The sequence below is a fragment of the Thamnophis sirtalis genome, unplaced genomic scaffold (genome assembly GCF_051295495.1).
Source record: "Thamnophis sirtalis isolate CommonGarterSnake01/CBP01778 unplaced genomic scaffold, rThaSir2_p1.2 scaffold_3, whole genome shotgun sequence".
Lineage (NCBI taxonomy): Eukaryota > Metazoa > Chordata > Lepidosauria > Squamata > Natricidae > Thamnophis > Thamnophis sirtalis.
The window spans coordinates 44,719,528-44,744,407 of NW_028261383.1; the positions used below are offsets into that span (position 1 = coordinate 44,719,528).

The 24,880-nt window shown below is 40.8% G+C and overlaps 1 protein-coding gene across 26 annotated transcripts in view; it reads right to left on the reverse strand.

Moving 5' to 3' along the window:
• The window catches only part of MAGI1 (membrane associated guanylate kinase, WW and PDZ domain containing 1), a 525,907-nt gene that overhangs the window by 126,249 nt on the left and 374,778 nt on the right, over positions 1-24,880 (reverse strand). For 22 of the 26 annotated variants that reach the window (XR_015695875.1, XM_087708837.1, XM_087708839.1 and 19 more), the window contains exons 3-5: positions 20,095-20,214; positions 5,585-5,788; positions 1,679-1,889 (exon numbers count right to left, since the gene is read on the reverse strand). Coding sequence is in view for 25 of the 26 variants with exons in the window: in XM_087708837.1 (XP_087564963.1) it covers positions 1,679-1,889; positions 5,585-5,788; positions 20,095-20,214 (535 nt within the window). In the remaining variant the exon portion in view is untranslated. The remainder of the gene's footprint in view (positions 1-1,678; positions 1,890-5,584; positions 5,789-20,094; positions 20,215-24,880) is intronic. The other 4 variants (XM_087708832.1, XM_087708829.1, XM_087708827.1 and 1 more) reach the window with 1 other exon arrangement.

The window sequence follows — 24,880 nt, forward strand, 5'->3', positions numbered from 1 at the left end:
AAAATCATAAAGGGAAATTGTAAAATATTTGAATATCCTTCCAAACTGAAGGTGGAGGATACGTTTATGGAGGCAGAACAACGCAAATTCTGGGTTAAGTATTGCATAAATAAAAATTAGGGTGCTGTTTTTTTTTTAACCATCCTATAATTTGTTTATTATAGAAAATAAAGATGACTAATTATGAAGACTGTAAGGCAGTTACTGCTGAATGCTTTAATAACTTACCATACAGTAAGAATTTAGCTTCTAATTTATTCTATCAGCAGCCAGAGTGCTATGCAATGAAATGTTTAGCATCATCATTACATGAAGAAATGTCACTACATGAATAACTCTATGTGTATTTGCTTGAAATCAACCTTACTGGATTCAGTACATTGTATTTATGAATTGATACCCTATGATTAATTGCTGAATAAAAGATCCAAAGGCTTTTATGTCTACCCCTGAAACTGAGAAACACACAGTCTGGATGAATCACTTAGCCATGAGACCTAGGCTACTTGGAGATTGCACTTCCAAATAGCCAAGGAGCATCATTGTCATACAAGGAAAAAACAATCTTGCCTTAGTCATTATCACAAGCTTAGTTTATCTTGTGTGTAACAGAAAGTACATTATTCCATTTGGGAGTGGCCTCCAAAAGTGAAAAGTAGCACACTATGGTACTTACTCAGGGGAGCAAGGGCTACTAGATTAATTACAATGCATATATCAATAGAAGATCTGTTATCATGGAAGATCAGCTTGGTCCCATCTAAATGCCTGTGTAAACCTCATCAATTCATCCAGGACATTGTCAAATTGTTTCTTTTCTATTCTCTTTCCTTATATACCAGTAATCTTCTCTCCCAAAAGCAAACCAACCAGCAACTAAGATCATTAAGGGCCTGGAAACTAAAACATATAAGGAACAGTTGCAGGAATTGGGTATGGCTATGTCTAAAGAAAAGAGGTATTAGGGTTGATATGACAGCAGTATTCCAGTATTTGAGGGGCTGCCACAAAGAAGAGGGGGGGGTCAACTTATTTTCCAAAGCACCAGAAGGCAAGACAAGAAAAAATGGGTGGAAACTAATCAAGGAGAGAAGCAACCTGGAATTAAGAAGAAGTTTCCTAACAGTGAGGACAATTAAGTGGAGCAGTGGAACAGCTTGCCTTCAGAAGTTGTGAGTCCTTCATCATTGGAAGTTTTAAAGAAAAGTCTGGACAGCCACCTGCCTGAAATGGTATAGGGTCTCTTGACTGAGCAGGAGGTTGGACTAGAAGGTCTCCAAAGGCCCTTCAAGCTCTATTTTGATTATTATAACTTCAAAGCTTGAGATGGGGACCACTTACAAGACTAAGATTTTACAAAGTTAAGCCAGATAAAAGTACATAGTTTATGTCTTCAGAAATGAATCAACTTTCAACCCTTCTCCAGAATTCCTCTCCATATTCAGAAAACCCAGAGTCCCAAAGCTGCTTTTTCAAGAGGGAACTGGACTTTCTGGTTTTTCTTTGAAGACATTTTTGCTTCTCATCCAAGAAGTTTCTTCAGCTCTTCAGCAAGAAGCCAGAATGTCCAGTTGATCTCTGGACAACTATGACCTGAATGACCGATAATCTCCATAGACAAAACCCAAAGAGATTTATGGAACCTAAAGGTTAAAAAAGAAATGAAAATACACTTTACTCTATAAAGTAGACTTCTCCATTCTCTGTATAAGCCATCTCCCAGTTTTCAGGCAGAGGACCCAAGTTTTCCTCTGCACAAGGAGGTAGGTATTGAGGGAGCTTCTGAGATGGTTCCGTGGTGGGAACAGTGGTGATGCTACTATTCAGAGATGGAAGAGCTGCATCTCTTATACCGTGTATATTGTGCTCGTCTTGTTCACCGGAGTCTGCTGTAGAAGAACATCAGACAAAATTATTTTTTTTAAAAATAAAAGAGATTATTAATTGTAATAGCAATAGCAATTAGACTTATATACTGCTTCACAGTGCTTTTACAGTCCTCTCTAAGTGTTTTACAGAGTCAGCATATTGCCCCCAACAATCTGGGTCCTCATTTTACCCACCTCGGAAGGATGGAAGATTGAGTCAACCTTGAGCCTGGTGAGATTTGAACTGCCAAATTGCAGGCAGCTGGCCGTCAATAGAAGTAGCTTGCAGTACTGCACTCCGTGGCTCATCATTTGTAAAGCCACATTTCTTGTTTCCTATCCCTACTTGGTTTAGACCAGGGCTCTCAGCCCGCGGGCCAGATGTGTCACATGCTGGCCACACCCACACATGGTTTAGCGAAGGAGAAAAAAGGCCCGATTAGTCACAGGACACTGCCATGACGATGTGAGTTTGATACCCCTGGTTTAGACTCTCCACTAACTAATTCAGAGTTTGTCTGATATTGTCATGCAGTGATACAGAGTTTTCGACCTTTTCAAGGGGCTCAAGATCACACTGGATTGAATGAGGACAGATCAGTTTCTCTTCTTTTTTTTAGAATCAAATTATCACCAATGATCTGGCATCAACGAGCAAATAACTAAGAGGGACGTACATTATTTATGGACAGTAACACACACACACAGACATTTTAAAAAGATCTTTCAAAATTGGAAAATGAATCTTAAAATAACACAGACAATTTCAATGTAAAAATCCATACTGAGATTTACACACAGGCCCCCAAAATTCCTATTCGTTAAATACATGTTCACAGACTCTGACTTAGTAGGGAATAAATAAGAAACGGATGCATACTTCTAAATGGCTGAACAAATAAGTAAAAGAACAATTACTAGAAAGCAGAAAACATAACATTGTAGCCTGGGAAAAGCAGAGAAAATAGAATGGAACTCAAATGATCAAAAGTTGATCTAACTGTCCTAAGTATAATATTTCTGATTGGATTTCTGAAACTTTAGGGGGAAAAAACTCAGAGAAAGTAAAGTGTGTAAAAAATAAGTACAGATAATCCTTGACTCAGGACCACAATAGAGCCCAAAATGTCCGTTGCTAAGCAAGGCAATTGTTCAGTGAATTTTGACCCATTTTACCACATTTTTTGCTATAGTTGTTGCATGAATCATTGCAGTTGTTAAGTAAATCATGCAGTGAATTTGGTTTCCCTTATTGACTCTGTTCGTGAAAGGCCAACTGGGAAGGTTACAAATGGTGATCACGTGACCCAAAGGACATGCCAGTTGCCAAATGCCCAAATTTTGATCATGTGATCGTGGGGATGCTGCAATGGTTGTAAGTTTGCATAAGTCACTTTTTTTCAGTGTTGTTGTAATTTCAAACTTTCACTAAACAAATGGTTATAAGTTGAGGACTACTTATATGACATGGAGAAGTCATAATATACTAAAAATCAGGGTCAACACAAAATGCCGAGAAATGGGGATATTTAGGAGGAATACAATCACATCAGACTGTGGAATTCAATTCTGCAAAAAAATATTACCGGCCACACTCTAGGTAGTTACAATCATGTACTAAATTCTTAATGCCATATCTTCTGATGAAAATATGTATATTTTCATTATCATCAGCACAATCTAGAGCAGGGGTGTCAAACTCAATTTCATTGAGGGTTGCATCTGGGTTGTGTTTGACCTCAGAGGGCCAGGGGTGGTGGCCATGGTGAGTGTGCCCAGGGATGCGCGTAGCCATGGTAGATGTGACACGGGACTCGTGTCTGGGGCACCTGTGGTGGTCAAGTGCTAAGGTAGGACTTCCCTGAGACCCTCCCCCATTCTCATTATAATCTTCCTTCCTTCCTTCCTTCCTTCCTTCCTTCCTTCCTTCCTTCCTTCCTTCCTTCCTTCCTTCCTTCCTTCCTTCCTCCCTCCCTCCCTCCCTCCCTCCCTCCCTCCCTCCCTCTTCATTCTCCTTCCTCCTTCCTTCCCATTTTTCCTTATTTTTCTTTGGTTTTCCTCTTTGCCTTTTTCCTTTCCTGTCCCTTCTTGCATGCTCAAATGCAAAAGGGGAAACATTTCTCCTTTTGTTTTGTTTTTAATTTATTTTAATAGCCCTCTGCCAGTGAAAACGGAATTTGTGGGGTGGGGGTCCCCTATGTCCTGTTTTCAGCCTGCATGGCCTCTTGCAACCTTCTGCTAGTGAAAATGGAGTCTGGAGAACCCTGCCCCACTGAGCACCATTTTCGCCAGCAGAGGCACCGTGGCCTCTGCTGTTTCCAGGCCGGCCCTGCGGGTCCTGGAGGATATGTGACTATGGGGGAAGAGAGCTAGCAGTGGGAACTTTAAACCAAGTTGTAAGTATTTCAAAGAGGTCAGAAGTAACTTCAAACGGTTGCTAAGTGATCAGTCGCAAGCCAAGGAGTTTGTGTAGTCTGTCTAGTTTGTGGTCCCAACACTTCTTGCTTACAAGCAAATGGCATCTCCTGCAGATATTCCAATGGACCATTGTTGCTACTTTGGCATTCTGTTGTTTATAGTCCATCTGTGTGATCTTGCAGCAAGTAGCCAGGTGGCCCATAGCTTCTTCGGCGTCTTTGAAGAGCCGGCATTTGCTGTCTGTTGCCGTCTTCTCGATTCTGGCTTTGTGTGCATTTGTTCTCAGGGGTTGGTCTCATGCAGTCGGAACAGCCCCTGTGTCTCTTTCTTCAATTTTCCTGCTTTTAGCCATTGTCAGGTTTTGTTTTAATCTGCTTTGCCTGCAGTACATAATCTGTTTTATGCATTGGCCATGTAACACTTTGTCTTGATAAGTCTCTTTTCTAGTCCTCATTTGGTCTTTTATTATTATTTGGCCAATTTACTGTTATTGTGATGATGATGGTTGGTTGTACAGTCAGCCAGATGTTTAGCCTGGATTTGGCATTTTTATCCATCTATTGAGTTTTTCCTAAAAAGCTGTCCTCTTTGAATTAGGCTGTAGACGTTCCAATTATGCTTCATCAGGTGATTTTTTTTTTTACAAAAAGGATTGTTGTTAGTAGCAACTATCTTTTTCAATCTGTCAATGTTGTTGTCTTATGTGTCTTACCACACATTACACTTAATACATTACTCTGATGCTTGTCTAATTGCAGTAATGCAATTACTCTCATTCCCCAGCAACGTTGGCTGGGGAATTCTGTGGAATTCTGAGTTGCAATGTACATGTCTTAAAGCCATCAAGGATGACAAACACCAACCCAATGTATTAGATAACATACTATTAAGTAAGAAATGCACAGGGTTATTGATTGGGAGCCAAATTTCAACCAGTGTAATAGGCTTTGATGACCCCATCTAACAGCTTAAATTCAAAAATTAATACATTTTTTTTTACCCTCAGAATTGCTCTGACGACTCTCTTTAAAGCTGCAGTGCACATCTTAAATTTGAAATTAGAAAAGAAATCTTACTGTTAACAGAATGCATCAATCCCAGGGGAAAATACTGATTTAAGTGGATCATGATTCTCCTGATCTTCCAATTAATCAGGAGGGAGAAAGAGAGGGAGGGAGAGAAAGAGAGAGGGAGAGAAAGAGAGAAGGAAAGGGAGGGAGAGAAAAAGAGAGAGAGAGAGAGAGAGAGAGAAAGAGAGAGGGAGAGAGAGGAGAGATAATGAGAATGAATGGATTTACCTGTAAAGCTACTGTTCATTTCAGGGGTGTCATCCTCTTCATTCTCTGCATGTACTAAACCAGCATTTTGCATATCATTGTAGGACTTGGTTCGTTTGGGAGTCGTCTGCTTGGAACTTGAGGGGAGATTTTGCAAAGCATCAGCATTATTCACTTTCCCACCGAGGGATTGGCTGGGAGGTTTGGGTGTTCCATAATAGTTACCTAGGAAATAGAAACACTTTTTATTTATTTATTTATTTGATTCAATTTAGGCACCACCCAATTCCAGCTGACGGAGGAAGCTCACAATATAAGTTTATAAAGAAAAGAATCCTGCCAGTCTATGTAGCATAATAATAATAAAAAAGCACAACTATCAATAGGCCCACATCCATGTTAAACCAAGGCCTTGGAAGAACAACTAGATTATTAAGGAAAGCTAGTAGGAATCTCAAAGGGGCTCTCATTTTAAATTTGCAAGTTTTTTAAAAAATATGTTATCCCATTCAAAGTTATCCTTCTCTCCCCTTCACCAGCTGCAACAAGAGGCATTTCCCTTTATTATTTATTTAGTGTATGACATACCATATCAGGGAAATCTTCGAAATGCTAGACACAAAGCAGTCCTGGCAGCCTAAATACTTTTATGCAGGTATGAATAAGTTGCGTTCCCTGACTTCCCATCAACTAGAAAACTTAAAACAGATGCCTGCTGTCTTATTTTGCAGCAACTTAGCCATTTTTATTTTAAAAGGAGAAACAAAGACTGCATTTTGAGGGGCACCAAGCGTACAAAGTCTAAAAAAATAAAAGGCAACTGCAACTAACGGAAGAAAAAAGGAAGGGAAAAATTATTACGTTTGAATTTCAATTAGTTATCTCTGAAGAAAGGCACACTAAATTAACGCTGAAACATATTGACAGTGAACTTCTCACAAAATTCTATCATCACCTGGAAAAATAAGGGAAGGCTGAAACCTTGTTCTTTAATACATATCCTCAGCAGATGGCAGCTTCATTTTTTTAAAGCAACATTTTTTTAAAAATAATGGCGACCTACAGACTAGAACTGGGGTGTCAAACTCGATTTCATTGAGGGCCCAACAGGATTGTGTTTGACCTGGGGGGAGGGGGTGTGGGGCCAGGGGGCCAGCATGACATGACTCTTGTCAGGGACATTTGTAGTGTCCTAAGCGCTCTGCCAGTGAAAATGGACTCCCGAGCTCCGTTTTCAGCTGCGATGGCCTCCTGCAACCCTCTGCCAGCAAAAAGGGAGCTCGGGAGAAAACGGAGCTTCATTTTCGCTGGCAAAGGCACCTTCGCTATTTCAAGGGGGTGCCAGATCTAAGCACCCTGTGGGCCGGATCTAGCCCCTGAGTTTGACACCCCTGGTGTCTAGAATATAAAACCACGTCACCTGCTTTAGAAGGATAAGCTTTTAAAAGAGAATCAAAAGACAGCTGAGATACATCTCATTTCAACAACAACAGAAAATTACTCCTAGACAACCCCATGTCAAATGTGGAAGCTGTTCTTCTCTGTCCATGGAAAGCTCTTCCAACTACATTAGAGTCATTTTATCTCCCGTCTCGGTAGCATATGTTTGGAGATTTTCAGGATGGCACCAGGAAAATGTTGTACATTTATCCCACTGCAATTGTCGAGATTTGTGCCTGCCAGGAACTGTTAAAATCCATGGGCTTGGCATAGCTCAGATTCCAGGGGAGAGCCCTCGGGGTGTGGATTAAAAAAAATAATAATACTTTTTTAGATGTGTTAAATCTATCTGACAGTTTTGTTTCCTGCTAAAAAAAATATTCAGAAAATGACTGCCAAAAAAAAAGTGCAGGGAGAGCATTTGAAACCTCATGAAGCTCATGGGCCGCCCACTCTTGTTTGAAATAACTGCAGACTCTCAATTAAATGCTTCCCTGGATTCAGTAAACTCAGTCATGTAAGTTGATTAATTTTTCCTAAACAGGAACACTGAATTTCCTAGGCATTGTTAACAAAGAATAACAAATGCCATATCTGCAAACACCAGGGTATCAGTCACTTTGTAAATGTCACTTATGACACTCCCCCACTTAAATTAAACCCTTTTTAGTGGGCAGGGTTTTTTTTTTCTTCCAGTTCCAGATCTGGAGAGATTTTGGGGATCATTATGTGAGGCCTTCTGGATGTTGGAGTGAGAATACTGAAATCTTGGGAAATGGAGATTGATGCCGGTGGTTGAGAAATACCAAGCCATCCTTCCAGTTTATGTAATGATGTTCAGTGCCCAGCAAATATGCTAGGTTTGTTTTATAGAATAAAATCTGGGAATGATCTAGTTTTACCTAAGAGAAAAGTCTTAACTCTGCAATCTAGCCCAACATCAATTTATTAATTAAAAAATGTCATACATCCAAATCAAGTAAGATGAACTATAGTAGAATTATATGTCTAGTTTATGGAAAAGGAGGAGTATGAATGACATGATAGCAGTCTTCCAATATCTCAGGAGTTGCCACAAAGAAGGAGGAGTCAAGCTCTTCTCAAAAGCACCTGAACAGTTGTGAAATTCAATTTTTTTTTTATTACTGGTTATGTGGCCATGGCTGGGTGGGCATGGCAGGGGAAGGATACTGCAAAATTCCCATTCCCAACCCACTCTGGGACAGTCGGAGGTAATATTTTCCGGTTCTCCGAACTACTCAAAATTTTCACTACTGGTTTTCCAGAACCTGTTAGAACCTGCTGAATTTCACCCCTGCACCTGAAGGCAGGACTAGAAACAATGAATGGAAACTAATCAACTTAGAACTAAGGAGAAATTTCCTGACAGAACAATTAATCAGTAGAACAACTTGCCTCCATAAGTTGTGTATGGAACATGACAAGTTCTAACACTGGAGGTTTTCAATACCGGACAACCATTTGTGAAATTGTATAGGGTTTCCTGCCTGAGCAGTGGATTGGACTAGAAGACCTCCAAGATCCCTTCCAACTCTGTTATTGTTATACAAATACTTCTAGAAACTAGACTAGATCATTAACAGGATGCTACTTTCTAAACCTCTCTGGACCAGAGAGATGGGAAAGCCCATTTAAGTCTTCAATGAGATGAACTTTCTCTCACCCATACCCTGATTTACACCTAATATAATCCGCTTCTGGAGGAGACTGAAGCAGGGGAAAATTGCTCAATAGAGTGATTCCTTTTCAAAGGCCTTGCATAAATCAGTTCTAATGAACATAAAGGCTTTAGCTTCATTGCAGATGCAGCACCTTTAAACTCCTTCTTCATTTTGGATTTGAAATGCACATGTATACATTATTGATACAGAGGAAATGGCCTCTTCTAGTAAAAGCATTAATGGAAATAATGAGTGCTCTTACAGCACATCCTGCCTCTCTTATTTGTATGCTCTATATAATGCCAGGGTAGTTAAGAGACAGCAGGATGATGAATGGGGAAGAAGATTGAAAAAGATGGGGGTGGAGAGAAATAGGAAAAGAAAGCACTTCTTTAGTTTAGACCATCTTTCTGTAGCAGTTGTGTTGAAATAGTCAACAAAGGGCCCATAAGCAACACTGCTTCTTCTGATAATTTCCATGATGATGTAATACCCTCAAATATGTTTTATTTTAAAAATTACTTTAGTTGCAAAAAAAGAAAAGAAAAAAAACTGGGCATTTATTTGTTTCTTTGCTACATTTTTGACTGCACACTTTTTTGGAAGAATAATCCACTGTTTCTCAAAAAGTGTCATGTCAACTGAAGTGGACAAAGACAATCCAGAATGTGGTAGAAGGTACAGAGATTGGGGAAGTTTCCTTTTCAGCTTCCTTCCTGAAGAAGTCATATTTCTCTGATTACATATGTCCAGATGGAAACCATTTGGTATGTACACTCATGACAAGTTCTCATATTTTTGAACGTACCTATCTGCCAAAAAGATTGCCGATCCATAACAGAGGCATACCTGGCACATTTGACACCAGAAGGGCCACCTCCACCCACTGAAAAGTACCACAAGGGCTTGGAACCATGGTCTACTTCATCTCCATCACTGTGTTGCTTAGCAAACAACTGATTAGATAACTTTTATTGTCATTAACGTGGGTCCACTGCCCACATTAAAAATGAAATTCTGTTGCCTGCTATCAAAAGAAAGTTTATAACTTACCCATACATAACACACATATATACATGCTATACATATACTCATGCAACACACACACACACACAGAGAGAGAGAGAGAGAGAGAGAGGAACAGAACAGAACAAAACAGAACAGAATAACAGAGTTGGAAGGAACAGAACAGAATAACAGAGTTGGAAGGGACCTTGGAGGTCTTCTAGTCCAACCCTCTGATCAGGCAAGAAACCCTATACCATTTCAGACAAATGGTTGTCCAATCGCTTAGCGAAAAGAGGAAACTTGAGAGTTAACAAGATTGGTGCTGTATGGAACAAAACTGTGACTGAATCTGGATGACTGAATCAGACACCAGGAAGCCTCCTCCAGGAAGGTAACAAAGAAAACAGGATGTGAAGAGGATGTGTAGCGTCCCAGACAATCCTGCAGGCTCAAGCATCCCTTATGTGCTATGTCCTGGATAGAAGGAAGGATAGGGAGTGAACTGCCAATAATATTTTCAGCTATCTGTTAGACTCAACTCCACACATGTCATCTCCACTCTCTAATTATCCTCCTTGTCTTCAGTAGCACCTCCCTATTACCTGTTCCCACCTGTTCTGACCGAGGCTTTCCGAGAGAATGAAGCAAACTCCTGGTCCCGACAAAAAAAACCTTTTATTAATTTACTGTGCTCATTCACATCCAACAAAGTCTTTCAAGGAAGGATTTATAGTCACAGACCTTATCTGGCTTGGAGAGCTGCCAGGCCAATATCTGCGAAACCTGGCAAGGAAACTTGGCAAGGAGTCTCGGAGAGTCATGAACCAATTAAGTGAACTAATTGTCTCCTGCAAACTCCACTCCCCTTTCACTCCTCTTTTATTTCCTCTGGGAGAGGCCATTCATTGGCCACCTGTGGCCTTACTCCCAAGTCGACCCCTGTTCTTTAGCTGTTCCCTTCGTCTGGCAACTCTGTGCATGAGCACCCTGGAAACTCCAGCTGTTCGTCTGCCTCACTGATGTCTGAATCTGAAGGCAGCTGATAACTGGCATATGTCTCTGCCCCCCTCTCTGCCTCCAACACAGAGCCCTCATCAGAGTCTTCCCCAGGCTCCAGGACTGGCCCATGTTCCTCCCCAACCTCCTCACTGTCCGAATCTGCTGCGAGCTCTGCAGGCCGTTGGTGGGTTCAACATCACCACCCTGCCCTTGGAACGCTACTTCCCTTAAAAAATGTTTTATAAAAGTCTCCAGTTATGTAGACAAAACAACAGTTGACAATCTTGTTATGGTGACATTCCATGAACTAAGGTATTTTTAAGGTATTTATTGGGATTTATATGCCGCCCTTTTCCCTAAGGGGACTCAGGGCGGCTTACAACCACAAGGAAGGGGAAGTGCAAGGTCAAAACAAAACAATATGTGAACAACAGAAAAGTAATAAAAACCCAACTTTCATTCAGCAGTCAAACACTCGGGCGGGTAATTAGGAGCCTATCCCCAGGCCTGCTGGGAGAGCCAGATCTTGAGGGCTGCGCGGAAGGTCTGGATAGTGGTGAGGGTGCGGATCTCCATGGGGAGCTCGTTCCACAGGGTCGGGGCAGCAACAGAAAAGGCTCTCCTCCGCGTGGTCGCCAGTCGGTATTGACTGGCAGATGGGATTCGGAGGAGGCCCAGTCTGTGCGATCTAATTGGTCGATTTAGGGAGGTAATCGGCAGAAGGCGGTCTCTCAAGTACCCAGATCCACTACCATGGAGTGCTTTAAAGATGGTCATCAGTATCCTGAAGCGCACCCGGAGACCAACAGGTAGCCAGTGCAGCTCGCGGAGGACAGGTGTAACGTGGGCGAACCGTGGTGCGCCCACTATCACTCGCGCGGCTGCATTTTGGACTAACTGTAGTCGCCGGATGCACTTCAGGGGCAACCCCATGTAGAGCCCATTGCAGTATTCCAGTCTAGAGATCACAAGGGCTCGAGTGACTGCTGTGAGAGCCCCCCGATCTAAGTAGGGCCGCAACTGGCGGACCAGGCGAACCTGGGCAAATGCCCCCCTGGTCACAGCCGACAGCTGGTGATCAAAAGTCAGCTGTGGATCCAGGAGGACTCCTAAGTTGCGGACCCTATCTGAGGGGTATAGAATTTGACCCCCCAGCCTAAGCGTTGGTGTATTAGCCAAATTATTGGGGGGGAAACATAACAGCCACTCGGTCTTATCCGGGTTGAGTACCAGTTTGTTAGCACTCATCCAGTTCTTAACGGCCTCCAGACCCTGGTTCATCACGTCCACCGCTTCATTGAGTTGGCACGGGGCGGACAGATACAATTGTGTATCGTCCGCATATTGGTGGTATTTTATCCCGTGCCTCCGAATGATCTCGCCCAGCGGTTTCATGTATATGTTAAATAGTAGGGGTGATAGGACCGAACCCTGGGGTACCCCACATGTTAGGGGCCTCAGGGACGATCTCTGCCCCCCAACTAACACCGACTGCGACCTGTCCGAGAGGTAGGAGGAGAACCACCGCAGAACAGTGCCTCCCACTCCCACCTCCCGCAGTCGTCGCAGAAGGATACCATGGTCGATGGTATCGAAAGCCGCTGAGAGGTCCAGGAGAACCAGGATGGACGCATAGCCTCCATCTCTGGCCCTCCAGAGATCATCGGTCAATGCGACCAAAGCGGTTTCTGTGCTGTAACCAGGCCTGAAGCCGGACTGGAAGGGGTCAAGATAACTGGCTTCCTCCAAGGCCCGTTGAAGCTGAAAGGCCACCACCTTCTCAACAACCTTCCCGATAAAGGGAAGGTTGGAGACAGGACGAAAGTTATTTAAAATGGCTGGATCTAACGATGGCTTCTTCAGGAGGGGTCTCACCACCGCCGTTTTAAGTACGGCGGGGAAGTGCCCCTCCCGAAGGGAGGCGGTGACAACCGCCTGGATCCAGCCATGTGTCACCTCCCTGCTGTTAGCCACCAGCCAGGAGGGACACGGGTCCAGAATACAAGTGGAGGCACTTACAGCTCGAATGGCCTTGTCCACATCCCCTGAGGCAACTTCCTGGAACTCAACCCAGAGCTGATGTAACAGATGATCCTCCTGCGTCTCAGCTGGATCTACTGCGGTGGAGTCCAGGTCCGATCGAAGCCGAGCTACTTTGTCCGCCAAGAATTGAGCATAATCCTCAGCCCTACCCTGCAAGGGGTTTCCCGCCTCCCTCCTATTAAGGAGGGAGCGGGTTATCCTGAACAGGGCGGCTGGGCGTGACTCGGCGGACGCAACCAAGGAAGAAATATATGATCTTTTCGCAGCTCTTAATGCTCGGACATAGTCCTTGGTGCAAGTAGTTAAGAGTGCTCGGCTGGCCTCGGACCTATCGGACCTCCACTGGTGCTCTAGGCATCTCCTCCGGCGTTTCTTCTCCCGGAGTTCCTCGGTGAACTGGTGCAATCATTCATGTTCTGCTCTAGTTTCATCTCCCACTTAATTTAACAAGGCTGCAGAACAACTCTTGCTTGTTTAGTATTCAAAACAGAGTATCATCACTTTTATGTGGAAACTAGTCATTGTTCTAAGTTCTCTAAGTTCTTGAGCCCGGTTCTTGAGCCTGGGTTGGGTGGAGAAGATTGTGATCTGTGACCTGTGACAGTTTTGTAGGCCAGAAGTTCATCCCTGATGGACAGCTTTAAGTCTTCAGATTTCCTTTCTTTGCCTTGGACTGGAGACAACTAGGACATAAAACCACCACAAGCACAATTATTTTTCATGGTAAAATTCAACAGCAGATGGAGTTTGGGCTGTCACTTATAATCCATAATCCCGGATCTAGGACCACCTCCTTTGCCATGGCATTTATTTCCTGCTTGTTTTAGAGGGATGCAAGGCAGTATAACTGATTTGCATATGATAAATTAACCTGAGAAGTTGCGAATGGCTTAAAATCACAATGTGAATGGGAATTTGAACCTGGGTCTTCCTAATCTCAGTCCAACAATTTAGTTATTATTTTAAATTACCCCATCACACAGAGACATACACACTACATTTTTCTATCTCATTCAACACAGTAGACAATTAAAAGGATATTAGGCCAAATATTAAGATACTATGCACAGCATCTCATCCTTCTGATTGACAATCTCAAACTTTCAAGTTTATAGGTAATTTTCCACCAATTTCCTTTTCTTGTACAGAAAGGTTTTTTTTTAATATTCTACTTTCTACCTGTAACCCTTTTCTAAGAATTACAGTAAAATCACACTGTCCTTTTGAAAATGTCATTTACACCTGGTTTTAGTCACTGATTGTAATTAAAGGTTACATTTGGTTTTCCCACAATGTGGAACAACAAATGCCAAGACAGTTGTGAGACATTTCACAGGGCTACATATGTTTTAGACCACAAGTAGAAACAAATAATTCACTGATAACCTTTACAAAGGCTTCCTGTTAATTCAGTTTCCCCCTGACTATAAAGGTATATAAAGGTAAAGCCTGAAACCATCCATCTGCATATCTGTAAGAGAAGTTATAAAGTAAAGATAAAGGTTGGTTCCCAACTCTCGGGGGCAGTGCTTATCTCTGTTTCAAAGACGTCTCCGTGGTCATGTGGCCGGCATGACTCAATGCTGAAGGTGCATGGAGCATTGTTACCTTCCCACCAAAGGTAGTCCCTATTTTTCTACTTGCAGTTTTACATGCTTTCGAACTGCTACGTTGGCAGAAGCTGAGACAAGTAACAGGAGCTCACTCCGTTATGCGGCACTAGGGATTCGAACCTCCGAACTGCTGACCTTTCTGATCGACAACCTCAGAGTCTTAGCCACTGAGCCACCACGTCCCTATAAAACTGGGTATGTCAGCTTAAAATTAACTATGGAATATTCCATGTCATTATTGAAACATGGGCATTCTCTTAACTGCAATCGCTTGCTATGTTAATATTTGGAAACGTTTATACCGATCTGATCTAGTGGTCTTGGGCGTTTGTTGATTTTTAATTTTTTTTAAAAAACTATCCCGATTTCCGGAGCTCTTCAATTGCACCCCATTTGTGCTTTTACCTCCTAATGATGTAAATTACTTCAGTCATCAACTCAAGGAACGCAAGCCCTACCCTATGATTTAGCACAACACACCCACTGCAAGTAATGAGAGCAGTCAAAGCAAAGCTTATATAGAACAAATCAACCTCTAGTCTGCAGGCTATTCATTGAAAGCGAAGGGAAGGAATGAGGGGGTGGTGGAAAGGAGAAGGAAACATGAAGGAAACGCATCACAATTTTACAAACGATTTGGGGAGCCACAGGAAAGGGGGGAGGTGTACATGTAATTCCAAATCAATGGTTGTCTAATCATCATAATCTTCACCTAAGCCAGGATTGTGTTTGCATAACCTTTTGCATTTTGCGGTGAATTTATGCAGCCGCCGTAATTTAGTGATTTTAAAAAAAAATACAACGTTCAAAACACATTTAATTAATAATGTGGCGGTTCCCACAATGTGCGAAGAGGAAAACTTCCTTGCCTCATCAATAGTAATGAATGAATGAAACAAACAAAGAATTAGGCAAGTTTGTACTGCGGTTTGCGTTTCTGTGACTAGCAAAGGGTGGTTAGACTTTTTTTTTTTAAAGATGAGAAGCAGAAGATAAGCAAAGGAAATACAAGATTTTTAATAGGATTGCTTCCTATTGAAAGGTCCCTGTAAAAGGCCGTAAAACCAAAGCTCATTAAACAAAGCCCTAAGGTTATCTCAATACTGCTAATTTATATTTTTAAATTATTGTAAAGGTAAAGGTTCCCCCGCACTTGCGTGCTAGTCGTTTCTGGCTCTAGGGGGCGGTGCTCATCTCCGTTTCTAAGCCAAAGAGCCATCACTGTCCGAAGACAGTCTCCGTGGTCATGTGGTCGGCATGACTCAATGCCGACGGCGCACGGAGCACTGTTACCTTCCCACCAAAGGTGGTCCCTATTTTTCTACTTGCATTTTTTACGTGCTTTCGAACTGCTAGGTTGGCAGAAGCTGGGACAAATAACAGGAGCTCATCCCATTACATGGCACTAGGGATTCAAACCGCTGAACTACCGACCTTCTGATTGACAAGCTCAGTGTCTTAGCCACTGAGCCACTGCATCCCTCTAGCCACCACGTCCCTCTAAATTATTGTACTATTTATTTATTTATTTATTTGTTTGTTTGTTTATTTATTTATTAAATCGATTTATAGGCCGCCCAATCCCAGAGGACTAGACCTCAAACTAATGTTCCCTTCAGGGTCTAAATCAAGGTGTTGGTTGTTATCTTTTAAAACTGTTTATGGCTTAGGTATAGAGGAGCTATCTCACTTCAATGGGATTAGCCCATCCCATTTGCTCCATGGAAAAGGCCTATTTGGATCCTTTCTGCCAAAGAATTTCAGGTGGTAGGGTCGAGGAAAAGGACCTTTTCTGCTGTGGCTCCTGCCCTCTGCAATATGGTAAAGTCTGCCCACAAACTCCTGGTTTCAGAATAAGAGAGTTGGAAGGGACCTTGGAGATTTTCTAGTCCAACCCTCTGCTCAGACAGGAAACTTCCAAAAGAGCTCTGATGGCTGGCCTTGATAGAGGCGTATTATGATGGGGCCGGGTGGCAGGGTTTCTTATTTAATGCTCTCTACATGTCTACTTTAATGAAAATAATGACTAGAGATAACATGATAGCAATTGAGGGCCTGCCACAAGGAAGAGGGGGTCAATTTATTCTCCAAAACTCCTGAAGGCAGAACAAGAAGCAATGGACGAAAATAATCAAGGAGAAAATCAACCTAGAAGTAAGGACAGTGAGAGCAATTAATCGGTGGAATGACTTGCTTATGGGTACTCCAACACTGAAGATGGAGATTGGACAACTATTAGCCTGAAATGGTATATGACAGTGATGGCTAACCTTTTTGTTGTCATGTGCCGAAAGCATGCACACTTGTGCAACAGCGCATTTGCATGTGCTCATACCCATAATGCAATATGTACACGACACCACCCCCGCGTGCTCTGCTCCCCCTGTGCATGCATGCACAACCCCCCTGCATCTCTCCTCCCCCCACACATGCACATGTGACCCTTCCTGTGCCCCCTTTTGGACCTAGCAGGCCTCCCTGCAGCCTCCTGGGACCAAAAATGGGCCACGGGGGGGGGGGGGCATACGCGGTGGAGCTGAGATGGGCTCACGTGCCCGCAGACAGGGCTCTGTGTGCCACCTCCATCATGGATATAGGATCTCCTGCTTGAGCAGAGGTTGGACTAGAAGTCCTTCAAGATCCCTTCCCATTGTATTATGTAAAAAGATTCAATTGTTTTTAGTGGCAAGATGAAATTTCTACCTGTGTCATAGTTCTTTTCCTCATGGACCTTCACTTTAGTGAAGATTTGAATTAATTTATTTTTAAATATTATTCTAACAAGAAAAGATACTTGTAAAGATTTGGAGTCAGATTGAAAAGAATTTCTGTATGCAGTAAAAGAGGGGTAAATGATAAAGATCTATCATTAAACTTGCAACAAAACAGACTGGATGAATAGTTCTTAAATTTGTAAGAATGACCACTCTTCTTCTTTTTAATGGAACATTTCAGTAATTCTTTTTAATATGCAGCCATTCATCCTTCTGATAATCTGAGAAAAGGCCTTATGATGATTGCTACAAGAGACCAGAAATGCGTCAATTATCACCTTTTGTGGCTGGATTGGCATAGCACCCTCTTATTTAGAAAGCCTTTGCAGAATGCCTTTATATTTGTTATTAAAAGAATTATTTGCTATTGTTCCTAAAATCTCCAACTAGCAAAATCTTTGTCAGCTTAAAAAGAAAGTTAAGTAAACTTGAGAGAATTTAAACATTAGCAAACTGAGCAGTAGAGGACGGGGTGGGGTGGGGGACAATACAAAATAACCCTGAAAATATATATTTGACTCAATTCTGTGAAGCTTTCTGCTAATTAAGAATGCATAGAATTGCAGCTAAAAGGGGCTTAAATGGTTTGCAAGATCATTAACAAATCAATGAAGTCCAATGTTATTTAGACTCATGTGTCCAGCTGTCCAGACATCCAGACATTTTCAAATAAACAAATTACTGGAAGCAATAAGTAATTGTTAGCCACAGCATACGTTAGGATGTAGGCTGAAATAAACCTCAATATTACAGCTAGTCCTTGACTTATGACCACAGCTGAGCCCAAAATTTCCACTGCTAAACAAGGCGATTGTTAAACGAGTTGTGCCCCATTTTGCAAACTTTTTTTTGCCATGGTTGTTAAGCAAATCGGTTTTTAAGTGAATCACGCAACTGACTTTCCCATTGACCTTGCTTGTCAGAAGGTTGCAAATGACAGGTTGCAAATGACAATCCCAGGACTTGCAACTGTTATAAATACATACCGGTTGCCAAGCACCCAAAATCTGATCACGTGACTATGGGGATGCTGCAACGGTCATAAGTGTGAGAACTCAACATAAGTCACTTTTTTCAGTGCTATTGTAACTTGGAACTGTCATTAAACAATTGATTCAAGGACTACTTAAATCATTAATATTTCTGCCCTCTCCAACGTATTTTTCTTTTTTAAATTTTTTTATTAGGTTATAAAATGACACAAAATGCAAAAGGAAATAGGAAGACGGGGGGGGGGAGAGGAGGAAAAAAAGAAAAAACGGATTTGACTTCTGACTCCCTTTGTTGCAGTAATATAAAGCATTAATATCAAACCACAACTTTTTACTTTTCCATAGTAATATAAATTAGCCATTTCTATAAACACGTATCAGTTTAATCAGTAAAACCCAAAATTGAAGTTTTGCTTTTTCCCCACATCAAGCACAAAGTTCAGAAGCGGTTTCCATGTGGCAACAAAGGTACTTATATTCTTTTCTTTAATCAAAATTGTCAATTTAGCCATTTCTGCCAACTCCATCAGCCTCTGTAGCCTCAAACATACTTTTCTAATACAATGGGAGAATGTGGTTTTTAGAAATAGGTGGAGCAATGTAAAAACTGCTTCATGTCATGTACTTACATGCTTCCTGAATGGTTCCCCCCCCCCCAAGAAAATAAATTTTCAGAAAGCTAACAAACACTCTCTATGGCAGTGGCCCCCAAACTTTTGGGCACCAGGGACTGGTTCTGTGGTGAGAGGTTTTTTCATGAACCGGAGGGTGTGTGGTTTCATGTGCTGCTTGCATCCCATGGATGGGGCTTCGCTTGTTTGTGCTCCCCAGTTTCTGGCATGCCACAGAACCAATGCCAGTCCGCCAACCGGGGGTTGGGAATACCTGCTCTATGGCTATTGTATACAGATAATCCTCAACTTATGACCATAATTAAGTCGTAATTATAATTATAATTGAGCCCCAGGTTTTTTGTTGCCAAGTGAATCACTTGTTAGATGAATTTTGCCCCCTTTTTACAACCTTTCGTGCCACAGTTGTTTAGTGAATCACTGCAGCTGTTAAGTTAGTAACATGCTTGTTAAGTGAATCTCGTCTCCCCAATGATTTTGCTGGTAAGGTCACAAAAGGTGATCACATGACTCCAGGACATTGCCACTGTCATAAATATGAGTCAGTTGCCAAGCATCTGAATTTTGATCACGTGACCATGGAAGATACTGCAATGGTCGAAAAACGTGTCCAAAAAGTCATAAGTGACTTTTTCAATGCTATTGTAGCCTTGAACAGTCACTAAATGAACTGTTGTAAGTCAAAGATTACCCCTATACATTGGACATAAGGTTCACCAATATAGGAAAATATGCAGCCATATATTTTTGCAGGCAACTAGTTTTAATACAGAATGTTAAACTCTAATGGATTCTTTCTATTGCTGATTTTTTTATGTTAGAGATCTACTTACATAGATAAGATTTTTTTCCCCTAGAAAGAAGAAAGAGGTAAGGAGGGGAGGATGGAAAGGAGAGAAAGAGAAGAAGAGAGGGTAGGAAGGGGAAGAAGAAGAGCAGGAGTAGGAGAAAGGCAAGGGAAGAAGGAAGGGGAAAGGAGAGGAGGAAGGAAGGAAGTAGAGAAGGAAGGGAGGGAGAAAAGAAAGGGAAAACAAGGAGGTGTTACAAAAGGAGGAAAGGATGGTAAATAAAGCAACCCAAACTGTACATTATAAATTATTAAATGAAATAATACATGTATAAGAGTGATAAATGTAAAAAAGAATAACAATTATGTGAATGTATACTTAAAATGGTATGTAAGAGAATAAAAAAAATAAAAAAATTCTTTGAAAAACAGATTTTTCCCCCTACAAAATATCTTAGTGGATTCCTCATAAACACTCAGGAGTGTCACAAATGCAATCTTATAATTTCCCAAGACGCTTTAAGAACCCTCCTTTCAACATTTAGGTGTCTCGGAGCATACCTTCATAGGTTCCTACTTCAAGCAGAGTTCCGCTTTTTTCAAGTTCAAGAAACTCTTGTACGCTTAGAAAGTTATAGTCCACACCAGGCACTTCTCCTTCTCTTGGAGGACGTGTGGTGCCTAGGTAAAGAAAAAACAGACAGAACAAGGTGAGTACTGATGTTACAAGAGTACTTTTGGAAAGAAACAAATATTACATTATGATAATGCTGAGGGAAACAGTAGTGTGACCAGGTGAGATCTTCTGCGGAAAAAGTCAATGTAGAGAAGCCAATAGAGAGTTTAAACCAGCACTTCTGTGCCCAAGTATGGATAACTATCACTATTTCATTTGCTCTGCTCGCTGCTTGTCAAAGGAGAGAAGAAAGGGGGGAAAGAGGAGAGCAGAAGGAAGAAGAGGGGAGCGGAGCTCAGCAAAGAGGAGGGGAGAGGAGGAGATGGGAGAGGAGAGGGGAGGAGGGGAGAGGAGAATTTTCCCTCTAGAAATTATTTCACACAACGTTCTTTCTATTTGATTGGTCATTGATGGGACAGCACTACTGGTTCTCTTGGAATCTTTGTATAACGTGAGTTATTTCCATAATATATTCACATTCTTAACTATGACATTTTTCCAGGAATATTGTTTTGTGCATCTTCTGTCTCTGTGATAATCTAAGTGCCAAGTACAAAACAGAAATATTTCTCAGTTTACTTATAATTTTTCATTCCTCTCAAATACCTAGCCTATTTATAGAGTACTTATATGATTTCACAAAGCTTTCCCAAATAGAACAATACTTGCATAAAATAGAGTGGGATGGGGGTAGGGAGAGCTGTTTCTCATAATCGGAATACAATCAAATAAAAATTGAACATCAAGCACTTCGAGTGATGCATATTTAACTTTCTCCGGGTAGAAGTAATTCACTGTACTTTATTTTGAGTATCTCTTCAAAACACAGTTCCTGTATCCTTGGAGACTCACTGAGGAGAAAATAAATCTATATCTTATTCATATTAAGGAAAAGATACACCCTATGACTGACACACAGCTGTAATGCTTTGAATTCTATACAAATGAAATTTTAGTAATATTTCTTTTGTTTCAAGTGCTCAGAACACACACATCTGACTGCATCGAATGGGCTGGTTTGTATCAGCTCACTGCTTTTCCCAAGCTCTCAGCACTGACTGAGCTATAGGTCCATTGACTTACCTTCTTTAGATTTTTTAAACATTATTTTTGTTTATTTTATTTATTTTTATGTTTTAATTTTTTCTTCTCCGGTAACATTGTACTGCAAACTAGGGCATACAAAACCTTTGCCAGACCAATTCTTGAATACAGCTTGTCTGCTTGGAATCTGCACTGTATATGAGACATTAATACTTTGTTTCCCGATTACTTATTTGTACCCTATGACTATCATTAAGGGTTGTACCTTATGATTCTTGATGAATGTATCTTGTCTTTTTATGTACACTGAGAGCATATGCAACAAAGAAAAAATTCCTTGTGTGTCCAATCAATTTGGCCAATAAAGAATTCTATTCTATTCTATACAATTGAGCAGGTCCAGAGGTATTTCACGAGAAGAGTCCTCCACTTCTCTTCTCAAAATAAAATCCCTTATGCCACCAGGCTTGAAATTTTGGGCTTGGATAACCTGGAACTACACCACCTATGGTCTGACCTAAGCATAGTACATAAAATTGTCTGCTACAATGTCCTACCTGTCAACGACTACTTCAGCTTCTACAAAATAATACATGGGCAAACAATCGATACAAACTCAAGGGAAACCGTTCCAAACTCTATTGCAGAAAAAAATGACTTCAGCGACACAGTGGTCAACACCTGGAACGCTCTACCCGACTCCGTTGTTACATCCTCTAACCCCCACAGCTTCAGCCTTAAACTGTCTACTGTGGACCTTACCCCGTTCCTAAGAGGTCCGTAAAGGGGGCGTGCATAAGCGCACCAGCATGCCTATCGTCCCTGTCCTACTGCCCCCATTTCCTTTGTTCATGTCCATGTTTATACTTATACCTGTTATTTTGTACATTTTTGACAAGTTAAATACATAAATAAATAAAATTAAGGTATTTGGGTTCCAGGAATGTCTTTTTGCCAAGAAAGCCCTTAATAAACTGGCAACTTACTACAAGACCATGGTGTAACTTTAAGATACAGGATCAGTGACATTGTGTTACTTCTTCCATGGAACTAGCCAAGCTACAAACATCCCTATTTTGCATGATTCCATAGACCAACGGTCGCTCCTGGCTTTGTAGCTTCAAAGCAAACGTTCCCAACAGAAATTCAGAAACAAACTAAGGGAAACAAGGGGTAAAGGAATCCCCGCCTTCTCTTTTCTTGTAGCAAAATGACAGGCTGCTGGCTGGACACACGCCTGACAGATGGCATTTGAAAAGGGTTTTATGAACCATCTGGGGTGTTTACAATGAGTCTAAACCACAGCTACCAACAACCTAGGGACATTTTCCTCCTCGATGTGATATAAGCAGAGAAATACAAACACAGGAAATTCAAATGCAGTACATTTTTTCCAGTATTGTTACATTAACGGCAAGTGCCAAATTCTTAGTTGAATTCATGAGCTGAACATGCAAGAAATGTGTTGCTATCGTGTCGGTAACAACCTCTGAAAAGCAACTGATTTTATGGAACCACACTCAGAAAATTTTCCTGGAACGGAGATTCAAACATAAGTTTTCTTGTCAACATGCACAAAACTACACCCAATGCAAAAGTGTTAGTTTTCTAAGAAGAGAGCTGTGTTTGTCTATGTTTTGCAAAAAAAAAAGAAAAAGAAAAAAACAAGGAAAATCTGGTAGCATCTCTGCAGGCAGACCAATTTTATTAAAAGGCATATGCTTTTATGAAGTACAGCTCATTTAATCAGATGTTAGCATTAGAAATCACAACAATGCGTGAAGAATGTAGATATTTGGGGCAAAAAATGAAGCAGCCAAAACAGTCACAAGAAATTACTGAATTCTGAATAAATTTCATGTAAGCAAATTTTGAAGTGAAAATGCTCTTATGCAAATGTAAGTTTATTGAAAATCTTATCAAATGTCTGCCAATATTTGTCAACAAAGACCTTTTAAAATTCATGTCTATTGTAGAACCTTCAAAAAAAGTCTTACTGTTCTGTAAAATCTATTGCAAGTATGTTAGATGTCAAGAATGCCTTTTTTTGGCAGAGAAATTGAACTTGCTTTCATTGGTTTTATTTATGTTACAAAAGCCTTTAAATATGACTAGTTTCATATCGGTCACAAAAACAGAATGATACACTGATTTTAAAGATTGCAAACTTATTTAAAGAATTTTAAATTATATCTTAAATCAGGAAGTTAGTATGAAAAATCATGGTACTTGTTATCTTTTCCTCCCCTTCTCCTAGGAATTTTGGGCAGTGCAAGGTTTCCTCTTAAACTGCTTAATAAATATTGACGCTCAGCAACTAAATTAATTCCAAACTTGCTTACCATAATCTTAGAATGACACTTCAAGAAACCTGCATTTTGTAACCTCAATTGATTTTCCATTAGATTGAAACATTTATCTGATACTGAAGAGCAGTCAAAGCATATACTGTAACCAGTCTTAAAATGAACCACATGGCTTGAAAAAGCAATTACAGATTCAAAAGAGTCTACATTATTGTTGCCCTATATCAATCCCATATTCTCTAATTTGAACCTAGCAAAAATCCTAGTTTAATACAAATCAGAATAATATAATGCTTGATTGGTGGAATATTTGGTTTAGAGACTCTAGATACTTAAGGCTGTTTTCTATGAGGTGCAAAAGACCAGGTCGCACATGAAAGTCCAATTAAACGGATTTATTGCTAAAGTCTATGCACAGACATTTTTCAACTAACCATCAACACCTGGTTAGAGTTAGGCACTTGAGGGAGTTTGGATTTAGTTTACTTGTGCCTACATAATGATTCTAGGCTAGTTCCTCTTTTCATTCCGCTCCCAGATTCTGCCATTCCTTCTCCTACAGTTTCTTGGCCTCCCAAAAATTACTGTCCATATTTTCTTAAATACGGTAACCCCAAATTTACATTGTACAATCTAGATGATCTTGCCAATTTATACTTGTACCCAATAACATGAAAGTAGTTCTGCTTTGGTAGCCTCTGATACAAGTTCATATGCATATGCACTTAGCTCAGATCAAGAAAATACTGCCTGGTCTCTTGATCAAACTACAAGTTAGCATTCTTCCCATTTTCCTTCAGTCCTTATCACATTGCTAATTCATGTTTCTCAGCGTTGTGGTATGAAGCTGGGTGAATAATATGAAGAATTTTGCCAAAAAGATGTGAGTTTTAAAAAAAATGATGCCATTCTCTTTTGCAGATGGCCAACCTTGTGCTTTCCACAACATTAAATTTTCACTCCATTAACCTCAGGAGCTTGGGCATTGACCTTACAGGTTTAGAGAAGTACTGAAAAAAAGATAGGAAGCATCACATTGCCAATGGCATCTGTATATTCCTTTTATTCTGTTTAAAAGAAAATAAAAATAGGAAGGCATATTATACTCAAATGAAATATAAATATGATTAGTTGATCTATTACATGTAATGAAGTCAGTGTTGCCTATTAGTCACCATGTAGTTAGATTTTCTCCAGAATGATTTGTCCTCAACCTGGTCTTTCAGGTCTTCCGACAAGGCACCAATCCATTCATCTTGTTGCTGGCCATTCTAATTTTTAATTCATCTATCTTTTCCAACATTATGGATTTTTCAAGAAA